General features: G+C 38.5%; 1 protein-coding gene across 1 annotated transcript in view; it reads left to right on the forward strand.

The window, feature by feature from the left end:
• LOC111562780 (double-stranded RNA-specific editase 1-like) overlaps positions 1-22,985 on the forward strand; it is a 35,848-nt gene that overhangs the window by 7,028 nt on the left and 5,835 nt on the right. Inside the window, 6 exon segments of the mRNA XM_035944117.2 lie at positions 11,693-11,767; positions 14,450-15,384; positions 17,392-17,506; positions 18,747-18,915; positions 19,983-20,137; positions 21,153-21,321. Coding sequence (XP_035800010.1) covers positions 11,693-11,767; positions 14,450-15,384; positions 17,392-17,506; positions 18,747-18,915; positions 19,983-20,137; positions 21,153-21,321 — 1,618 coding nt within the window.

Genomic DNA, 22,985 nt, shown 5'->3' on the forward strand with positions numbered 1-22,985 from the left:
GAATAGATTAAATAAAATGGAAATGAATTCAATGGATGAAAAATAGCAATATTAAGTTTCTTTTTCAAATTATTCAAAGTTGGTTGATTACAAATAGCTAAAAAAAAAACAGAAAAAAATGTGTTAAGTTACATAATACGAGTTAAAAAAATAATTCCAAAATCCTTTTTTTACAGATAGTAGTTTGACCATCCTTATCTGTGATTTGTAATTAAATTGTGTATTATACCATATTGCTGCATTTTAATCACCAAAATTATTACAATTAAATAGAAAGAATGGGTGAAAAATGGTAATTAACTGTCATTTCACAAATGTCTCCTGCTTTACTAAATTACAGATAGCAATTCATTAAATAAGCTAGGTTGCGAGATTCACCCATTTTTTTTTTTGTTTATTTGTTTTTTAACATTACAGGCTTTGAATATTTTTTTTTCTCTAGTAACTTTACTACCAGAGGTACATTGTTTTGTTTTAATTTTTAATTTAATTTTAATTGTTACTCATTTTTTTTAGCAGTGTAAGAATCATGTTCATACAAGTGACCACATCAACACACATAGTTTTGAAATTCAACAATCATCAATCTGTTACCTTTCTGATAGTCGATGCTTCATTGAATCAGCACTTGATTAAAAGCGCAGAAAAACATCCTCAATCAACTTGTTCTACTGACACGTCGTATCTTTCTAGTGACTCCACCATCAGACATGTGGAGCTGATCTTCTGCAAATCCTGGAAGCATTTAAAAGCTGGAGATTATTGCTTCCAAAATGGATTTTCTTCTAAAAGATGGTAGCCCCGTGGGAAACATTGCTGCTCTTCCGGTTCCAGTCGGTCCCAGTTGGCCGCCACAAGTGGAGCTTTTACAAGCTTGTAGTCAGCAGCAATTTTCAGGCCCAGGGGGCTACCTGTGATAGCGTTAAATGGAAATGAGAGAGTGTGCCAGGTGAACAGTGGGGAAGAGGGAAAATAAACTGGCCACAAAATAGACAGCAGAGTTCTGGCCGAGGTTGATGGAGAGTATCTCACTGCGACACACTGGACAAGCATCCACTTAATACAGCTGCAGTAGAACATTTACATACTATAGAACATGTGTTAGTCTAGATTAACGGAGAACTTATCAAAATCCTTCCTTATTAAAACTATGCTATGATAGCTTAGATGTTCAGGCATGACAAGGTTTTATATATAAAATACAGGTTGAGAAGCTTTTACTAAAGTATTTTAATGCCACTTTACACATAAACTCCAGTGCAGTTATCTGTCAACTTTACTTCTTCTACAAATTATACATTTTCTTATTGTTATATTTTGCATGAAAAAAAGTATATTAAAAAAAATTACCTAACTGCATATTACCTGGATATTGGCAGCTTTTCATGTTAAACAGCCCGAAACATTTGCTCATTTCAGTTTCTGAAAATGTGACAGTTTGCAATTATTACGATCGATGTTGGTTTGTCTGTCTGTCTGTCTGTCTGTCTGTTAGCAACATTACTCAAAAGTGGAATGACGAATTTGGATGAAATTTTCAAAGAAAGTCAGAAATGACATCAGGACCAAGTGATTAGATTTTGGCCGTGACGTGGCATGAAGTCTGGATCTACGGATTTGTTAAAGATTTCTGTATCATTGTGAGATAGCAGCACGGTGTCACTGTAACTATGACAACAAGTGAACACTATGTCAGCTGCCTGCTGACGATCACATGATTGCGATCCTACTACAAATCGACTAATGCGGACTTATCGGCACTTATCTGTCTGAAATGATCCAAGGAACAACTGATTAAATTGTGGTGGTGTCCCATCAATTCCCGCTGCTCGCTACATATTTAGGTCAAGCGATTCGGTATCCGTACGTAATGTACACATGCATAACACACACCTGTGCTCAGTGCAAGGTCTTTTTGTTTGTGGGTACATCTATATTAAATGGACACATTCTACATGCCGTGATTTCTACCACTAATTTTTCAAGATTTCATCATTTACAATCTTCTGTCAATACGTTCTCTTCCTGCCTCCTCTGCTGTAGCAAATATTCCACTTGAGAGCTCCATCTTGAGGACGGCTGGCTCTTCTCCTTGGTGGTGAGGGTCAGTCCAGTGGTCTAAATAGTTTGTCAGCAGTACAAATGTGCATGTGGCTGGAATGGAGGAGTGGGGAGGCAGCAGTGTGATGGTCTGCATTGAAGCCCTGTTGGTTAAGTGAGTCGCATTAGCGTGTGGAATTGATACAGCGCTGGCCCTGCCCCTGCAGCTACTGCCGGGGCCACACGGCAAATTAAAGCCGTCATAGAGATTTCACAGAGTCCCTGTGAAAATGTTCGAGAGATGTGCTGCAGCCAGAGAGTGTCCTTGGGAAGCAGTGAGGAATTTGTTTGCTGTGGTTCTTCAGCAGTGCTGCTGCATTAGAGAGCCATTCCATACCGTTATGTCATTATTTACCAGCCACTCATGCTATGCTGGTAGTAGCATGTAAAAATTCCAATATTATCACTGCTGATGTCATAGTAATAATGATCATAATAAGTATTAACAGAATGCAGTTGTTATGGTTAGTGTGTTATCTGATTATTGGTTATGATTATTGGCTGTTGTAGGAATAATAGCAAAGCTTTACCACCTTAGTTTTGATATTCTAGCTCTTAACCTCCCTTAACCTTCATTGAAGGCATGTTATCTTTATAAAAATGACAAAATGACACCGTTCATTAAGGCCAGAAAGTGTAAAAACTAAAACAGCTGTCAGATTTTCAACTTTATGAAGGTCACAGAGTTAACAAAAAAAAAAAAAAGTGCTGTTCCAATGGAAAAATTAGCATATTTTAGCTTAAAATCATGATAGTTCTTTAAAATCACTTTATTCTGTTTCTCATCTTTGATAGGGACAGTGCACATTAATGAGCGTCTATTTAGACAGCAATAGACGTAAATATGCTGGATTATAGCAACAATGCTAATTTACATCCACAGTCCCTAGGTAAGTTAAAAAAAAAAATCATAACAGTGAAACATTGGACAATAAGTCACAATAAAAGCATGTTACAAAAAATACACAAAGAACACTTAACAGTGGAACATACAGTGAAACACAGACAGTAGGTCACAATAAAATCTCATAAAATTAGGAAAAATAAACTGTTCGCATTACCTGGATTCTGTGAAACACAAAAAAATTTGAGCTTCTCGTTGCAACTGACAGTTCATCAGTGACTGTGTTGGAACCAACGGTCTCATGACAAATATTCATTGACTCTGGTTTAACCGTTTGAGGCACAACATGGGTCAAAAGTGACCCAGATCCAATGGAAAATGGGTATATCCTGACCCACACTGTGCATCGAAGGGTTAACTGGGATGAACTGCAGGCAGTGTTTACACAGAGCAGATAGGAGGCAAGTATGCAAACAAAATATAAATCTAAATGGTGAAGTATCCATAGTATGTAAAGCCCCACCATTTTTTTAATCCAGTGTCGGTAACACCTGCGGGAACTTGGAAAAATGTTGAACATTTTGAATACAGGTTTTTAAAATTTTTTTTTAAATGAATAATCAAAGAAATTCAACTTGTTTTTTTAGTTTTCAATAATTAATGGCATTTATAGTGTCATACTGCACAATTGAAATACCTCTAATTCTAGTCATTCTGCTGATTCCATAGAGGTGCAGGACTTTATGTTGCAGTTAAAAAAAAAAAAGAGCAAACAGGACCAAAAAATGCACAAAATTAGTTAAGAAGATGATATTCACTAGTATTAACCAACAGTGAAGCTGGCAGTATCTGTTTAGTCCAGAGTAGTGTGTGCAGGTATCCAAGTCGAGTTCGATACACCAACAATAAACTTTACCGCTGAATCACCAGAGTTTGTGTGCAGCCCGAGAGGCAGAAAAAACAGGCCAGAAAATCCTTATGGCGCTGACGGCATGACTCACTGTTACTTGTTAAGCTCATTGCTTGCGGCGCACTCAAGTAATAACTGAAGGAGACTTGGAGGACTGCATGAACTTTGGCAGCCGGACAGTAAGAGAATAACTTCCAGCGAGACTTTGCCGAGAAAATCAACCTGAAACAGGCAAAACGAGGGAGTCGCAAACACCATTTTGAAAAATAAATGTTGCATGACAGGCGGCCAGAAGAATCGTATTTTGCTGCTTCTTTTTCCTAAATATTAGATGCTTTCAAAGTCTAAGACGCCCCTGTGGCATCATGTCAGCATCACATCAGCTGTCAACACACTGGATTCAAAGTAAAATACAGAAAAACAAACTCAAAGTAGGCAGGTATTAACCCTCGTGTCATCAAAATTGACCCATTTTAAAATTTGAAAATGTGGAAAAAAAAAATATTTTCACAGTGAAACTTCTGATGTCCACATTTTCAACATTTTTGGGAAATCTTTGAATATGTTTTGGTGGAAAAAAAGAAATGTGAAAAATGTTTCTTAAGAACATTCACAAAAAAAAATCAACCAAACCATTTTTTTTTTTGTGAATGTTCTTAAAGAAAATGCTAAAAGTTTTACTGATATATATGGAATCACTTTAGATATTTTTAAGATTTTTTTTTGAAGATTTTTACTCACTTTTGGAAAATATTTCCAAGAATTTTCTTGCCAAATTTGGGGGATTTTTTTAATGAAACTTTTAAGGGAAACTTTTTAGGAAAATATTGGAATTTTCTTCCTGAAGTTTTTGCAAATTTTCAGAAATATGGGGAGTTTTTTTGCTGAATTTTGGGATTTTTTTCAGACAAGGAAACAATGTTTTTTGGTGCCCATAAATGAAGACAAGAGGAGGGTTAAATGTGATAAAACTGCCACTGTTGGAAACCATTTCTTATCCTGATTCACATCAAGACACAGTATGTGTTGGCCTCAAGGTTTTGATCTCTGGGCTTTTCCACACCAGTATGATGCTCTACTTGTGTTTTTTCTACCAATAATTGTTGCATGTACTCAGTGACTGAGGCCGAACATTAATTTTTGTGCGTCTGCCGCCTGCTGCCTCGTTCATTTACTCGCCTGCGTGATTGAATATTGCGGTTTCACGCTTACATTCCACAGATTCTGTTCTGATTTTCTTGTAATCTGCCGTAAATGTCACATTTCCATCCAAATCCAGAAGAGTTAAGGGAATTCTAAGCAGAAAGCTTGCAGGTTAATGAGCTTTCTATTTGTGCCTTTCAAGCAGTAAAGGTCAGGCGGAGATTTTTTGTTGAATTGAACAAACTTTACAGAAAAATCCCAGTTATGTCCCACTTTGTCAACATTTAATTACACTGGCCAAACGTGAGCCTTGTCTAGAGTTTGGGCCCTGATTAGTTTGAATTCTGTCCAGGATAAAGAGCATTTTCCCATTCTCAGGATAGGGACAAACTTCCCTCCAGTGTCTCCAGGTTTCTCCTCTCGTCCACGATCTCATCACCTCCGCCTGGCCTATCAATGTGTCACACCCCGGCCTGTCAGGGTCCAATTTCTGCACGACTCCAAATGTCATTTCATGGGGAGAAAATGGAATTTGTGTGCGAGGAAAGCTGCCGGCGGTTTGCCTGTGTCGCGCTGTTTTTTTCCCCCCCTTGTTGTCTGCTTCTCCTCTGGATTGATCCATCTGCATTAGGCCACCGAAAGAGTTCTCTGACAGCTGTTTGCAGTTGTTTTTTCCTCTCGGGCTGTTATTGTAGCTCGCGTTGAGCAGCAGAAAAAGCCTCGGAGATCCATTTATCACTGTCAGCTCGGTCACTAGTTACAGATGGCGGCTGGTGTTCACGTTCTCTGTTCCTGTTGATGGGGTTTCCTGAAGGGCCGGCAGGCTAATGTCTCTAAGGTCACATCTCTCAATGTATTTTTCCTTTACCTGTGAATTATTTTCATTTCCTCCCTCACAGCAACAAAGCTCTGAGAGATGGTGCAGGCGCAGTAAGCAAGACCAATTGATTTTGCATGCTTTAGCCTATTAACAGTGAATCATTCTGCGGAGCCTCCATCAGTTCTCATATTGATTTCCTTTTCATGCAGGCATTAGCTTCTATTAATATTAGCAGGCAAAAATACACAAACCTGCAGTGTATGTTTAGATACTTATCACATAGAAAGCACTCTGATATTTAAACCTCTTGGCTATCTTTCTATAAATTTCACCAAAGTTACAGAATTTGTCAGAGCCAACAACTGTCAAAACGGTAAAATCATTGGATTTTCAACTTTCCAAAAGGCCTTGAACTGTTGTGTGCTGTTCAGTCGGGAACTTGACCAAAAAAAAAAAGAGAAAAAGATTAAAATCTTGATTTTATTCTACATCTTTCTTTCTCTTTTTTTTAATCTCAAAATGAATAATTTGCAAATAGTCCATTCTGTAAAAACATTTTTCAAAAAAACATTGTGTGAAGCCATCAGCTGCAACAAACAGCCTAATGACAATTTTTTATTTATTTTTTTTAACTTTTAAAGTCAAACTGGGTTGAGCTGCAGATAGGAGACATGTATAGAAACGAATTCATGTAATTAATGCTTACTTGAGGAGTAAAATATCTGCACGATGTTGTCACTATTTTCCTTTTCCTGCATCAGTAACTTCTGCGGACACATGGAAAATGCTTGAACAGAGAACTTCAGCTTTTCTGTCTTTAAGTGATTTATGGTATTGTAGTCTTGTATAGTGTTTGTACTTGTGGCCATGGTTGTGCTGTTTCAATGGAGGTACAGGACTTTAAATTGCCGTGAAAAGTGAATGCACAGTGAAGGGAAAAAAAGGCTTGGATTGGGGTTGAGAAGGTTTAAGATTGATTGCAGTTCAAATTATATTTCCGATTTACTTCTACCTGGTGTATTTCCCATTAATATGGCTGTTGTGGCACCGTGGATGATTCTAAAATTCCACTCACACCTCTAGTGTAGAGATTGTGGGAAACAAGGAATCAAACAAGGGGAAATTAGCTCCCAGCAGCATTCAGAAAACCTGATTTTTACATTTAATTGCATTAGGAATCTCTATGAAGGACAATTTTGCTGTCTGACCAAGTCAAGGGAGAAGACAGCATGGGTCTTCATCTCTTATAGTTTTTCCATCAGTACATGTGATTATGACTAAGTCACTAAAACTAGTCAGACAACTGACAGGATGCAAACACTCCAGGTTATTTAAATGTGTTCGGAAAAGGTGAGAAAAAGAAGTTGAGCAGTAAAATTCCAGCTGTCGAATTGTTTCCAGCAATTTTAATCATCTGACGGCTTGTTTTTCGCACTGTTGTTTCTGGTTTTTGTGCATCCCTTGAACCAAACACTTGTTTGGTGGTGCTTAATGGGAAAAGATTCGTCAATCCACCCACATCTACAGTATAAAATAGGCCTATTTGACGTCAGCAATGTCCAAATTGTGGACAGAGATGACGTATGGTTTGTTAGAGGAGTTAAACTGGAACAGCCCTTACTGTCAGGACTATGCATTCACTGTAGTAGACTTGACCAGATTCACTCCAAATATACTGGACTTAATCTGATCCCAACAAACTTATCTTGGTCCCATTTGAACCCTCTTTAAACAGAGGAGGGTTCTGGAACACCAGTTATCAGGTACAGGGAGTCCTCGGTTTATGGCGTCCTCGACCTACGGCGTTTCGTCGTGTCGAAACTGGTTATGTGGAACTAGTTGACTAGTTGACTTACATCAATCTGTAGGAACGGAACTCTGTACTTACAGTGCAGACTTGATTTCTTTCTATTTTTTACTTTAAGTCGTCCCTGGCTTGGTTGTTTCACAACCGTTCACACCATCAGGAATGTGATTTGGTGTTGACAATATATAACTGGGTATCCACACCAGTCAGAAACCTCTTGGATGAGATAAATCAAGAATAAGAAGCATCAGTCAGTGTTATGGACATGTTACTCCTTTCAGTGCACAGTATCTGCCTCCTATTCTCTCCTCAGTGTGTTGGGTACTGAGGGTTGCGGTGGTGAGTGTGCTCTGATGCGTGATCTGAGGTGGTAGCGTGGAAGTACTGAGCGTAAATAGATTTTTATTTATTTTGCCTTGCTTGTCTGTTCAACTGATCCTCTATAAGACATGGATGGCAGGCCGCAGATTCCTTTAATATACATGCCACTTCCCATTTCTGCTGGCTGTTTATCCTCCACAGTTCCATTTTCTTTCCAATTTCTTGATGGTGTTTTGCATTACTGGACAATAAATAATGTTCCATATGTGTACAGAAAACACAATCTGATCCTGTGGCATCCAAATGTCAACAAACAACCCAAACCTGTGCCATTCAAACTGCAAATAATGAGGTAACCAAGAATTTTTGAATGAGCGTAGTATAATTTTGAAACGCTCCAAAGTTCTGTCACAAACCGTCCTGATAACTGCACCTGTTTACATTTTGCTTCCTCTGAGTTAATTTTCCTCTTCCATTATCTTGGAAAAAGGCAACCTAAGCCCTGTTCCCCTTCCACCTGTCTCCCACAGTAGAAGCCAGAAAAGCCTGATAACGTTGTCATTGGGAGCGTTTGGAGCCACACAGCTGAGTGGCGGCAGGGCAGAGGCCATATCTGCCCACAGAGGAGCGATTATACACACCCAGCAGCAAGCTTTTGCTGCCGGAGTTTCACTCGTTTTTTTGTCTCTCGAGGAAAGCTGATTAGCCATTTTATTGGGTCTAATTGAGGCCTTCTCAGTTCTAGCTGAGAATAGCAAACATTGTGAAGCAACAGTCTATACATAGATTTTTTTACAGCGACAAGCAAACCTAGCATCATAGAAATATATAAAATTGGCTCAACTGTTGACAAGTTGTTGACATACAGTACACAACCCAACTGAGTACATTCCTGAGCAAGATCACTTAAACGCTGAATGATTCAGAATTGTATTACCTCTCAATAACTTTGCATTTCTCTTTAAAATAGCCCAAAGAAGTTCTATTAAATGCAAGTCAGGCAACATACTTGACGAGGTCATAGTTTTGTCTTCTTTGGAAATGCTTGTGTACTTTCTTCATTCTTGAATATTCCTCTTCTGCCAAGCCTCTCTATTTTGGTGCATCCACAGACATTCATGGTGTCATTTATAAACGTCATCTCCCAAACACCTTTTACAGTCGTGCAGCCGTATATCCTCCGACCTCCATTCTTCGCTGTCAGGACTATGCACTCACTGTGGTAATTGTGGTCAGATTCACACCAACATGCTGGACCCCATCTGAGCCGAGCAGATTGTCTAAATATTCATCAGGCTTTTTCTGGGTTTTTTTTTTTTCATGTTTTTAGCAAGTTTTCATCTTGAAGACAAATACTGCAACTCTGATTAGCGGTGGCGCGTCTCGTTTTATACTTCCTGATAACTGCTGCAACTGTTTCCACTGATTTTTGGTTAATCTTCATGCATACTTGTTCATTTTTTACAACGTCAAGAGGATTTTTAAAATCCTCTGGCAATTGTTTTTGCCATGTAGAGCCATGATGTAGACATATGTCCAAAACTGAAAAAGTTCTGGAGTTCACGGCTCATTTTGTAGCCATGTTCAGGCGGTTATGCTATTTGGAAATAAGTTATACTCGTTGGTTTTTCAAAATTTTATGTCAGTTATCTTGGGTTTATTCACTTTTGTTACATTGTGATTTTATTTTGCTACCTGTATTTTCAATGTGGTCTTTCTGCAATATTTATTTTTGGTTGTTTGTAGTAGACAATACTCTACTTGTGAACTTACACAGTATTGAATCAGTTGATTTTGAGGTGATATTACACGGGGGTGTACTCACTTTTGTTGTGTAGATGCAGTGTTTTCAGTGTTAAAATCCCGTTTATCTACTTCATTGTTCATCTAGTCATCTGACTTAATGTCTACCAACAGACACTCTTCAAACAACTTGATCCACATAATCACGGAGCACCGTAGCTGACCAGAGGAGTAAAACCCCGACCGCCCACATCTCTGCAAATCTACAATAATTATTGTGTAATTTCTGCAGGCAGCGGTTTGTTTATTTATGTCTAGGGACTGCACCCTGAGTGACAGCTTCCTGATTAGACTCAGGGGAAATAATGGCAGCTCGGTGTCTCTTATCAGCCCGAGAGACGAGTACCTCTGTCTGACAGGAGTAGCTTAGGGCAGGGTGGAGGTGGAGGTGGAGGTGGAGGTGGAAGTGGGAGGGGAGAATAAGCCGGGTGATGAGTCGTGACATATGAGCAAAGGAGGCGTCGAGGAGTGAGGATGGATTGGTTCCAACAAAACAAATTAAGTGTTAGATGTATTGTTACAGCCTCTTCCAAAGGTTTGTGAAGAAATCAACACCAATAATTCTAATGGAATGATGAAAGGCAATTCTGTTTACTGTTATTTGCATTGATCTCATAAAGCCTTGAATTTCTTTGAAAGCAATTTCTTCAAACCAAAAGACACATTCAGCTTCAAATGGCTATTTCACAAAAGGAGTGTTTCATGATGAAAGTTTCATTCGCTGACACACATCAGCTCAGTGTGTTCTACTTTATCAAAACATTTCCTTCATCTCTATTGGAAAAAACCATCAGATATCCTCTTTTTTGTGCTCCTATTATGTATTCTCCTTGATCTTACTAAAGTAAGAATTCAATGGCCTTACAAAGAGATTTTTGCTCTTCTACTATGTATTCGTTTAAAATAATTTGTACAAATAGAGATAAAGTCAAGGAACTTGATTGGTTATTAGTCGATAACACATATATACTCACAATTTGTTGGCTTTCATGCTGAAATTCTGGTGGTATAGAAGAAGAAATTATAAATTTGTATTAAAACATTCTAATAGCTAAAAGTTAAGCTGAAATTATTATTGCTAATGTGCAGTCACTTCTGAAACTAACCAGAGCGCTTCACTTTTTGTGTACCCTATAGTGTTGTGGATTTCATTTAAATTTAAAAAATTTATGCAACTCTGGACAGAAATAAATGCTGTGACATTGCAGAAGCTTATTGAAATGATGCCACGGCAAATGTGTGTCGTTCTCAGAGCTAAAGGCGGTCCAACAAAGTTTTAGAATGTGCGACTTTTTTTTTGGTGTATGATCTATATGATACTGGTACAGATGTACCTTCAGACTGCCATCTTCACTGCTTCATGTTTTTAACTCTCATTTCAAGAACTATGTGAAGTCAAATACATTCCATATCCTCAAAACAGGCATTTTCATTTTCAAACGTTCGGATTGAACAAAAAGCTGTTAGAATATTAGAGCGAGTCAGATGTATCAGTCTCAAAAGGCTGCTCAGGCTTTTGTGGGTGCTGTCTGCTGAATGTCAATGTTTAAAGGGACTCTTTCACCTGCCAGTTAGCGCTCGTGCTCTCTGCCAAGCTGGATAGCAGTGAGCAAATTTATTTAATGTGTTTGTCTGCTTGCTGTCATTTGCTCTTGGAAACAGCATTTTATTTTATTTATTTACACCTTCCTAAACTAATTGCAAAAGTGATTTACTATGCAAAAACAACCTTTAAAACAACAGTATTATAACACTGGTGTGAAATGGTTGTCAGAAACACAACAAATCGTCGTAAACAATGTTTTTGTTCATTTATGCTTGTATGAGGGGGGGGATAGTGCTCCTTTCCTCAAAGAGCAGAAATCCAGCATGTATTAGAAGCGGTCACTCCCTTGATGGAAGTGTCTCTAGCTGAATTTTGTCGACGTTGTGTGTTTTCTGCAGGTCGAGCAGGAGTCCGGCCAACTCGAACCCAACAGAGGCTGTTCATCAGAAACGGGCACGAAGCAGAAAGCATGAGTGAGTCACTTTTTTCATTTTGGTTTCAAACAAAATGTCTTTTCATTGGTTTTATTCCAATCCTGCAGCAGATATAATCTTCATGTGATGATATATGTATATTTCTCTGTTTTGAGAGTGATGCTGGATCCAGGCTATGACCAGAGCTAAATATATGTAAAGGGAACACAGTGTTTAAACATCCTTCATGCACCACTGCAGTCTTCCAGGATTGTCCTTGAAAATGTACCATTCAATTCTTTTCGGTGAGCTCAGGTGAAGCTTAATCCGAGGGTCAGGGTGTATCTACTGTGAGATTTCAGCCTATTTTGGCGGCAGATTCTAAGCGTGTTCCCCTGCTCTCCACAAAAAAGCTCCCTAAAGCCCCCTGATAGCCACCTCTGGATTGGGTACACAGGTCTATTTCAGCCTAAATCCACCTGACCCAGTATAAGCCTCAATACGTTTTAAGGAAAAGGTGGATGTAGCACTGCTCTGAGTGACATTAACAAGCAGAGCAATGCAGATACAATAAACACAAAGCTTTACTTTCACCTGGAACCATCCATGTGTCAGCATTTGTTCCTTAAAGCAGATGGTTTATTCACAGGGGAAGGATGTGCGCTTTGATAAGTTGGCTGTTTATTGGTAAAATGATGTGATTCAGCATAACGTCGAGGTGGCATTTCATTTTCTGTCTGCCTTGTTTGTCAGTGTAGGCTGAAAGAAGTCGGTGTGTTCAAAGACGTGAACCAGATTCCCAATTTGGCATTGCGATTCAGTCTGCCGCTGACTGATGGGGCCCCTTTACACACTTCATAATTTGTGTTGGACAGCAGTAATCCTGTCCCTGTTGTGTGTAAGCCAAAATGAAACCAGTTGGGAGAACATGTGGATTATGGCAGACGGTGTAGGGAGGGTTGGTTGCAGGCTTGTGATGGAAATGGTCAAGGTTGTTCAAGGGCTTTTTGCTACAATTATAACCTGAAAATGAGAAAGCTAATCAAATCTCAGAGACCCGGTAACACAGTAAGTACTGAACTTACAACTAGGTTACACATTTACACACAAAGATCTTGCTGTCGGCAGTTAAATAAGACAGTTTCTGCTTCAAGTTTAGCTTGTTTAGCTGCAGCACTGGCTGTTTCAGTGAAGAAATAATAAAATTATGTTCCCTCTTTCCCAACAGACCGATAATCACTCCCCCCCTCTTGTTGGTCAGAGCATTATCTGCTATTGTTCTTCTTGTTTGAGTTCTGTCCCCCACTTGCATGCTTGTTTTTTACTGTGCATGCAGTAGTCAACAGTAGTCAGCTCTATCCAGACACTGGACACTTTGGGTACAGAGAAAATGATTTACAGTTCATATTAGTATACGTGCAGCTGAACTTATAATGATATAATGACAGTTGGGGTTCATTGCATTTTATGCAGTCTGAATCCTTTTTGACGCCTTACTGAATCTTTTCAGGCACTTTGTTGGATACGGCATCAAGACATCTTAGTTAAAGGTCCCATATTGTGCCTCTTTTCAAATTATTTTAAGTTGCACATGTCTCCAGAATGTGTCTTTCAATTTTCCAGGTCAAAATGTTGCAAATATCGTGTAACATCTGGCTTTTGGCCTGTTCTAAACAGGTTGTCACAGTGTCTTTAGCTTTAAATGCAGCTGATCTGTTGCTGTCCAGGCACCTTCAGGAAGAAGACTCTCTCTGTTTCCTGTGACGCAGATGTGAATGCATGCTTGAGACCAGGGCTTTCTACCGCTTCTTTTTTTTTCTATGAGTGATTGTTTTAACAGCCATTATTTTTAACTCGTGTGTATAGTGAGGTTGTCAGTTGGCATTGCGGTTAAAAAAATCTGTAGTTTAGTGGTGCAGATCATAAGTTCATAAGTTTTATGTACTGAATCCTAACCCTAATACTGTGGTTGATTTTGTTATTGACTGTGCATATTTACCTTATTTTGTGGAAGAATATTTTACCAATCAGATGCTAAACGTTAATGAGTTCTCTGGTATTTTCCTTCAGGTTTAATTGAAATGTAAAAATATTTTGGGAAAAGTTGACACCTTTTCCTTACAACCCTTCTAAGCCTGCATTTTATAGGATTGTTTTCTGTCCTGAGCACCGAAAGGAGTAACCTATCGAGCTTTTGCTGGAGGATGTTATAAATGGAAATTTACATTAAGTTCCATCGCCTTTGTTAACGGGGCCTGGTGATATGTGTTCCCAAAACACAAAATATTTCAATTCAGAGAAAGACATTTAAGAAAGAAGATGCATCACGATAAAGCTTCTTGTTGTTTGAATTTGCCCTGTAATTTGCTGAAGGGGAAGTACAATGCAAATACACTAAAATTACTGTTGAGGTCTTCATGCTAAATAATGCATAGATGTTGTTAAATGATGTTATGTTGACAATTTTAATTGCTTCACTGTAAATTCATATAAATTTTCTCCTAAAGGTGTTCCTGGATTAGTCAAGAGTGTGCATTATTTAAATTTTTGAGCCTGTTTATATCAAACTTTTACCAGTACACTATACTCTTATTGTGTTATTGGAATGTCACCACCTATGTATTGATTAAGGAACACACATCACTTGTTCAGTTACAAAGAGAGATAAAGGAATCTCTAAATTTTACATTTACAAGATCCTGCAACGAAGGCATTGTAAGTTACTCTTTCTGGGCACCGCAGGTTCATGCAGCACAGATGTTAAGGAAAATCGGAACTTGGACAACCTCTTCTCCAAAGGGAGGGTTGCACCTGAGGTTGCTCAGCTCCCCAATGGGAGTGCTGGGGGTGGGAGGAAACGTCCCTTAGAGGAGGGCAATAATGGGCACACACATTCCAAGTACAGGCCCAAGAAGCGTAAGAAAGTCCCCGGGCCCATTCTGCCCAAGAATGCCCTCATGCAGCTGAATGAGATCAAGCCGGGACTGCAGTACAAACTGCTCTCTCAGACCGGGCCGGTCCATGCGCCCGTCTTTGTGATGACTGTGGAGGTCAACGGGCAGCTCTTCGAGGGTTCAGGTCCGACCAAGAAGAAGGCCAAGCTGAATGCAGCAGAGAAGGCGCTGCGCTCCTTCGTCCAGTTCCCCAACGCATCTGAAGCCCACATGGCCATGGGACGGACTCTGTCTGTTCACACAGACTTCACCTCGGACCAAGCTGACTTTCCAGACATGCTCTTTAACGCCTTTGAGACATCCAACCCCATAGATGACCCCTTTTACCTCGCTTCCCACAGTAATGGTTCCTTCAGCTCATTGGGAATAGAGTACCCTTTGCTACCCTTCCCTGTCCCAAACCTGCCCCAGTCTCCCTTGCCTCCAGCACCCTCCACCACTGTCTCCCCGACAAGTGGCAAGAATCCCGTCATGATCCTCAATGAGTTGCGGCCAGGACTCAAGTATGACTTTGTGTCGGAGAGTGGGGAGAGCCATGCCAAGAATTTTGTAATGTCAGTGACGGTAGATGCTCAGAAATTCCAGGGTTCTGGGCGGAATAAGAAGCTGGCCAAGGCTCGGGCTGCCCAGGCTGCTCTGTCTGCACTGTTTAACATTCAGCTGGACCAGGCACCATCACGGCAGCCTATACCCAGAGAAGGACTGCAGCTTCACCTGCCACAGGTAAGCTTGGAAGATGGTAAATGATGATGTTAAAATATACAATCAAAGTAAGAAAGGTATGCAGAGATAAATATTGCATCGCGGGAGTTTTTCTTACAGGATGATAACGGGTCATTTTAGGTGACTGCAGGAACTTTTGGGTTGTTTTCAAGTGGCATGAACATCTGATCATGTTCAATCCACAAGAACCACCACCGTAAAACCAGGGCCATTTCTGAGGAAGATAAAAGCACCTACTCCAGGATAGGTTCTGCTGACTGTCCCTGAAACACTACTGTGCAGATATTGATGCTGATTGATTAAACTTAGAGAAGACAAATACTAATTGCTTAACCTCAGCGACAACAACAGGCAACATTTTTCTGCCCTCTTGATGTCCAGTCTTCTCGTCTTTAGCATCGTCCTTCTCAGTGTAACCATATAGTTCAACACAACAGACCTCAATTGATCTATTTTGCACATACTCATAGAATTAGAGTGAAGTCCAGTCCAGGTACTGTTTGTTGCATCAAGTATACTTCAAGTTCCTGCGGTGGAAAGTCACCTATTGATTAATTGCAACTTTATTCCAATTCTTTTCAATTGCTCTGTACAGCTTACAAGTATTCTCTCTGATCCACATTCCCTGGATAATACTAATTAAAATACACAATACCCCCCTGTGCAAGTTTCAGGCACAGTGAGGTGTGTTTTTGTTAGCATTGTCTCTATTGTCTGGTGGCTTAACTTCCACTTAAAATCACATGCTAATTCTGCAAAACAGCCATATTTTCGATCATTAACCAGAAAATCTGCATGTCTTCATATTCGCATTACTGAACTGCAGGAGTCATAGAGCTACAGCATTGATGTAAGGCATGTTTCCATCCAGATCTTGCACAAATTGTAAGCCAAGAGACACCTGCAACCTAGTCCAGGATGCCTAACTTGAGTCAGTGCTACACTCACATCATGTAATCATACACAAGTTCTTGAAGGGGTCTTAAAAGTCATCTAATATTGCAAGAAAATGGCTAAACTGGTCACACACTTAGTGAAAGCTGGAACCAGTGAGCCACCTTCTGTCATTTAGTGCATTTTGGATATTGTAGTTTAGTGAGAATTTTTACTAATCTCCCAGAGAACCTGATTACATGACTGGGTGCCATAGGACACAAGAAAAGTACTCGTAAACTTTGTACTGTGTATAAATTGTATGCTAATGTTGGATCCTCTTTTTAATTATGTTCTTGTACGTCAAATATTTGGGGACTTTCTAAAAAAAATGTTCTTGTTCCTCAAAGAAAATAGGCATTTGTGATACACAGATTAGTAAAGAAGATTTCAGATGTATGAACACAAAAGCAAAAATGAGCCATTACACTACATAAAAAGGGAATAAATACCATCAGATATCAAGATTAACTATTTTTTTCATAGTTGACAAAAGTGCCAGATGAAAGAGGCAGTAGGCTGTTTGATTGTAGACTCCAAACACCTTTTTGTCAGATACCCATTGTCAAACGAAAGACTACAAATGTCACCGTCCGTGACCAACCTGCCAAAATCTGATCAAAGATGGAGACGGCTCCAGGAGAGACAAGTTCAACACACTGAGAATCTATTAACATATAAGCTAATCCCTGCCTGTAATCCCTGCGCACTGATAACAAAGCTGCTATCTTAATTACCATCACCCTCAGAGTGCTATTCAAACACTGCGATTCATTATTCCAGCCTTTCCAAGTCTCTTTGCCCGACTCACAGAGCAGTCGGTGGAGCAGAGAATTTGGCTGTTTTAAGCTGCTGAGATCCCTGCCTGTCATTCACACCAGTGCAGCATTTCTAATTGAAATATTTAGTAATAGTTTGAGGGTAGATAAGAAGAGCTTTCACCTTAGCATTGTTGTCTTCTGCTGTTTGGTAACTCATATCACAAAAAAACTGAACAAAAAGAGCCAGATCCATCATGTTTCTTTGTCCAGATTTACATCGTTCTGTCATTTTTCTTCATGTGTGATTCTTCAGGTCCTGGCTGACGCCGTCTCTCGTCTGGTCATCGACAAATTCAGCGAGCTGACAGATAATTTCACGTCGCCACACGCTCGACGGAAAGTCTTGGCAGGTGTCGTCATGACAACAGGTAATCTTTTTTGGGGTTCAATTTTGCAATAAACAGTCCACAGTCAATCTGTTGCTTTGATCTTTAGCCCCTTAGCCAAGAAGAAGTTTAGTTGACAGGGTTTGAAAACCTATCAGTGGTTTGGACACTGGAACACTGCAGCACGATATTGTACCTTTTTTTTTGTACAAAATGTGTTTCGACTTCTCATTCTGACATACTGCGTATTTGAATGTAAAATATTCAAACCAACCCAACTCCAACATGAGCTTTTCTTTCTCGTTCTAGTACTTCCTTTCTAGTATACTCCATTCTTTCTAGTATAGAATGTAGACACTTTCTTTACCTTTCATTTCTTCACATCATGTTTAAAACAAGTCACCTTTTTCCTAGAATTTAGTGCAAAGCTTGTATTTTCATACAAAGAGTTTCAGGCCCACTCAGGATCTGTTTCATATGCTTTTGTTTTCTTGCCGTAGAGGAGTTGATGCTCTCTAAAGAGCTGAGTATGTTATATTCTACTGTTAATAGGTATCTGCTGCTGTGCTACAGAGTTACATTTTAGCATAATTTGAATTAACATCATAACTACATTATCTTAGAAAATGACAAAATTATTGCAATTATTCCAATTATAGTCATTGTAATTAAGCTGTTGATGGTTTTTATCATGAGGTATTAATTTAGGAGTTTGGTCTATAATGTCCTTAAAAGATTATGGGCAAATTTGTGTAGTAAATTTAATCTTAAATGGATGGAAGTGGAGCTTCAGTGGAGTCAACTGGACTTCTCTTTGTGTTGTTAAAGATTTTTCACTTCTCATTCAAGAAGGTTCTTCAGTTCTAACCAACCAATCTCAAGGGACCCCACGACTGCATTGTAAGTACCTGATAAGTGGTGGTGGTTGGGGCTACGGGCACCATTTATCATGTATCTATAATGTAGTCTTGAGGTTCGTCCCCAAACAGTTTTACCACCATTAACATATTGAGTCATCCCTCACCTGGTAGTCTCACAACTATTCACACCTTGACACATGCAAGTCTCTTTAGTCATGTGATCTGGTGGTGAAAATATAGACCTGAGACTCATTTATTATGGAAGAAGTCTCTTAGATGAGGGGTGCTGTGACACTCTGAACTGTTCTTGAAATGTTTCTAGAAGTTGACTCGAGTCCACATGTGACTATTTCAAAAATGTTGGACATAGTTTAGAAAGACAGTTTAATGTTTTTTGTGTGTTTTTTTTCTTGGCTATCCAGGCACAGACGTGAAGGAGGCTCAGGTCATCTGCGTATCCACAGGGACAAAGTGCATCAACGGTGAATACATGAGCGACAGAGGTTTGGCCCTCAACGACTGCCACGCTGAGATTGTAGCTCGTCGGTCTCTCATCAGGTTCCTTTACTCCCATCTGGAGTATTTCCTCAGGTGACAGCTGCTAAATCTGACTGTTTAACTGCCTTTAACTTGCATCCTGTATTATACACCTTAAATACACCTGATAGGTCCTCGTGAAAGTCTGCAAGTTCACAAAGAATCCACAAGTTTATGATTTTAATTCTTTTTCCCTTCTTTATTTTAGGACATCATGCAATCAAATTTTATTTCCTCCTGTGACTTCAGACTTGGATTTCCAATTACAAGACCTGAATACATCCATAATCATTTGACCGCACTCTAAGAAATATCTTTGTATTGATAGTTTTTTGATTGTATTTTGCAGGAGAAATTGTTCATAATGCGTAAATCACAGATGAACTTCTGTATATGATTTCAAATATGATTCCTATTAGTTGATATTATTGCTGTCATGACATTGCTTAGGTTTGTTTGTAGTGTTAAGAGAGAATGTAATGAATTTGCAAACTTAGAACAGTGTAGGGATTAATAAGAACGTTGGCTTTTTATTTTAGTTCAGTATTTTTCAGTTTTCATGACAGAAGATAGGTCAGAATTTTGAGTTATTCTCACTGTAGATATGTCATTACCCACCAAAATATTTTCTCAAAGTGTTTTTTTATATTATTTATTCATTTAAATATTGATTAAAAGTCCTTGAAGGTATAATATTGACAAAAAAATGTAATTTTTTATACAAAGTGAAGAGAAAATTGCTGTTGGTGCCATTTTTAATTACAGGACAAACTATTATTTTTTTGCATTTAATGTTTTTATATACAGTTTTTATACACCAATGAATAATGGAACATGTCAAATTTTTTATTATTATCACAATTTTAATCCAGAAAATATTGTGTTTTTTTGTTTGTTAATTCATTTTTTGTTAGTGGGCATACTGTTAATTAACAGACAACATTTCCTGTTTCTAGTTACCAGCCAGTACTTATTTTTGTTTTGTTTTTTTTAGAGTGTACAATAGTTTCCGACTGTATGCCTGTAATATGCAATTTGAACAAATCCTACTGCTGACCAGCCAATCAGAAAGTCATTTATTTGTTACCTTATCAACCATTTCTCTGTGTCTATGTCTTCAGTAACAACAAAGAGGAGCACCATCAGTCCATCTTCAGCAGGTGTGACAACAGACAAGGTTTCAGACTGAAGGAGAACGTCCAGTTTCACCTGTACATCAGCACCTCCCCCTGTGGAGACGCTCGCATCTTCTCACCTCACGAAGCTGGAGTGGAGGGTGAGCAGAAGAAGGCCGTACATTTTGGGAAAAAATGGATTAAGCAAGAATTATTCCTTTGAAAATGTGTAGTTTTTGTAAAATTAGTTCTGTAATACAACCCTTGACCTGAATACTGCAACAGTCTAATAATAATAATAAGAAGAATACTTATAGAGTGCTTTTTAAGACACTCCAAGATGCTTGACAAAGTAGGTAGGAAAAAGAAAAAATACCGTGGAGAAGGGAGCATATAGAAAAGGAGGATTGAGTCTATATAAATATAATCACATAGATGCACTTCTTTGTGTTTGATGACTAATTTCTTCAGAATATATACCTGCTCAGGAAAGGGGTTCAATTAAAACTGTTCTATTTTTATTTTTCATGTTATACATTTGAAATACACAAAAACATCATTAAAATTATGTAAAATAACATTAAACACTTGTAACCTTGAATCACCTTAAAATGTCATCATTTAATTTTTTTGACCTAAAAAGTAATTTCACGTGTCCTTTTATTGAATAGATTAAATGTTAAATTCCAGTTTAAGACTGTAAGTATGTATCAAAAATTAGATACAATTCGTGACAATTAAGAGAAAAAATAGCGGTTTGTAATTTTGATTTAATATCTAATTTAGATTTCTATATGTGTTTATTAAATGAATGTTTGCTTTTGTCCATCTAATAAATATATATTGTTATATATAATAGGAAATTTCCTATGAAATTCCACATGTAAAAGCCAAAAATATACACGCCATGTCATGTGAAATTATGGTTAGAAAGTGTATTTTAATATGAGAAGATTTTTTTCATTTTTCTTTATTTATTGGAACCTTAAATGTTGCTTAATATTGCTTTTCTTTTCTTTTTACAGTGCAGACCATTTTTAATAAAAATGTAAACAAGACAATCGTAGAGAGGGAATAGATGACATTCCTTATGTAAGAAATTAGCTTGCAGTGCAAAATATACAGTTTCCTGTCCTGTCGTCAGTACGTCTGTTGTTGCTTTTGTTTTCATACCAGATCAGGGCGACAGACACCCGAACAGAAAGGCTCGCGGGCAGCTTCGTACTAAGATTGAGTCCGGTGAAGGAACCATTCCTGTCCGCTCCAGTAACACCATCCAGACGTGGGACGGAGTTCTCCAGGGTGAGAGGCTGCTCACCATGTCCTGCAGTGACAAGATCGCCAGGTCTGTGTTTCGGTCGCTGTAGTGTTTTCTTCTGGTTGCTTTGGTTTTCTCCAACAGTCCAAAGACGTGCAGGTCAGACTGGAGACTATAAATTAAAACAACATAAGCCTGACTGGTAGTCTGTCTCTATGTGTAACCTATTAGCTCCCATGTCCATTCAGTTTGGTGCTGCTTGTTAATGTTGTCTTATTTAGCCCTCTGAACCCCTGAAACACAGCCAGGCTTTAAAGAGATGTTGTCTTTCATAACATTGCCAAAATTACACCATTAATCAGAACTATTGAATGTTCATTTTTCTAACAGTCCTTGACATGTTCAATCCAAAAACTTGACCAAATGGAAGTTAAAAATCATAATATTTAATCAAAAAAGGAAAAATTCTGCGCATGTTGACACAGCTGAGGAGTCATTAGCGACTCTACTGCAACCAACAGTGACATGACAAAAATTCAGGAACTTTTCAGCTGAACTGCAGGCAGTGTTCACACTGAAAACAGGAGACTAATGTGTATGTATTTGCTACACATTGATAAATTGTAATAACTTGTCTGATCCTCAAGTTCGACATCTTTGACTCATTCTCAAGTTATTATGGTATTATTATAATATTTTATGAGATCAGAATTCTAATTTCTAAGACACCAAACACCTACACAACAAATGGCTTTTCATTCAGCTTCAGCTTTAGTGCTAACTAGCATTTAAGATGCTAAACTGAGGTGGTTACTATTGTCAGGTTTAGACTAAACATCTGCATTGTCACTTTGATAATGTTTCTATATGATGTGACTTTAGCATTTTTAGCATTATTGATTTTAACCCTCTGAACCCAAAACAAGCCAGTTTGAAAGACAAACTGTAAAAAAGAGATTTTCAGTTGTCCAGTGGTCCTTGAACTACTCATCTATGATGTGACGCTTTGTCTCATTAAATAGTTCATCAAAAAGTAATCACTTGCACTTCCCAGATTCTGTAAAAGGCAAAAGAATCACCGCTCCTTGTCAAAAGAGAAAAGTGAGGACTGATTCAGCTGCACTCAGCAGCCACTTTAGAAAAACTTCAGAGACTATTTTGTGGAACTAGGATGAGCTGCAGGCTGTGTACACAGAGCAGATAGGAGAAACATGAAAATGTGATTTAATATTTATAGTATGGTTGGTTAGTGTTTTGCTTTTTTTGTAAAAATGAATAATCAGACAAATGTGCCTTTTCTTCTTTTTATGATTTATGGCATTCTAAACTTACTGTACTGCATAAGAAACATTTTGGAGTTCCCTCTCCTTTTAGCCATGGTTCTCCTTTTTCCATAGAGGTGCAGGACTTTATATTACAGTGAAAAATGATCCAGCAGTGAGTAAAAGTCTGACCAAACATTCTATACACATTATAAGTGGTTAAAAAATGCAATACTTTAACATTAATTCTGCTTGTACAGCGACTAGTAATGCTGCTACTAGTATTTGTTTCAGCCAAAAGCTGAGTTTTCACATGGAAGTTTCTTGAAATCCTCATTTAAAATGTTTTGTTAAAGGCAAACATGTAAAATACAGGTACAACACAGCATGAGTCCATGAACGCTGTAGAACCTACTGCGTTTCATAATGTTAAATCCAGCCCTGCGGACCCACTCTAGGTGCTGAAGGGCGTCTTTGAACGGACCAGTA

This window comes from Amphiprion ocellaris, chromosome 24, assembly GCF_022539595.1.
Source record: "Amphiprion ocellaris isolate individual 3 ecotype Okinawa chromosome 24, ASM2253959v1, whole genome shotgun sequence".
NCBI classification, from domain to species: domain Eukaryota; kingdom Metazoa; phylum Chordata; class Actinopteri; family Pomacentridae; genus Amphiprion; species Amphiprion ocellaris.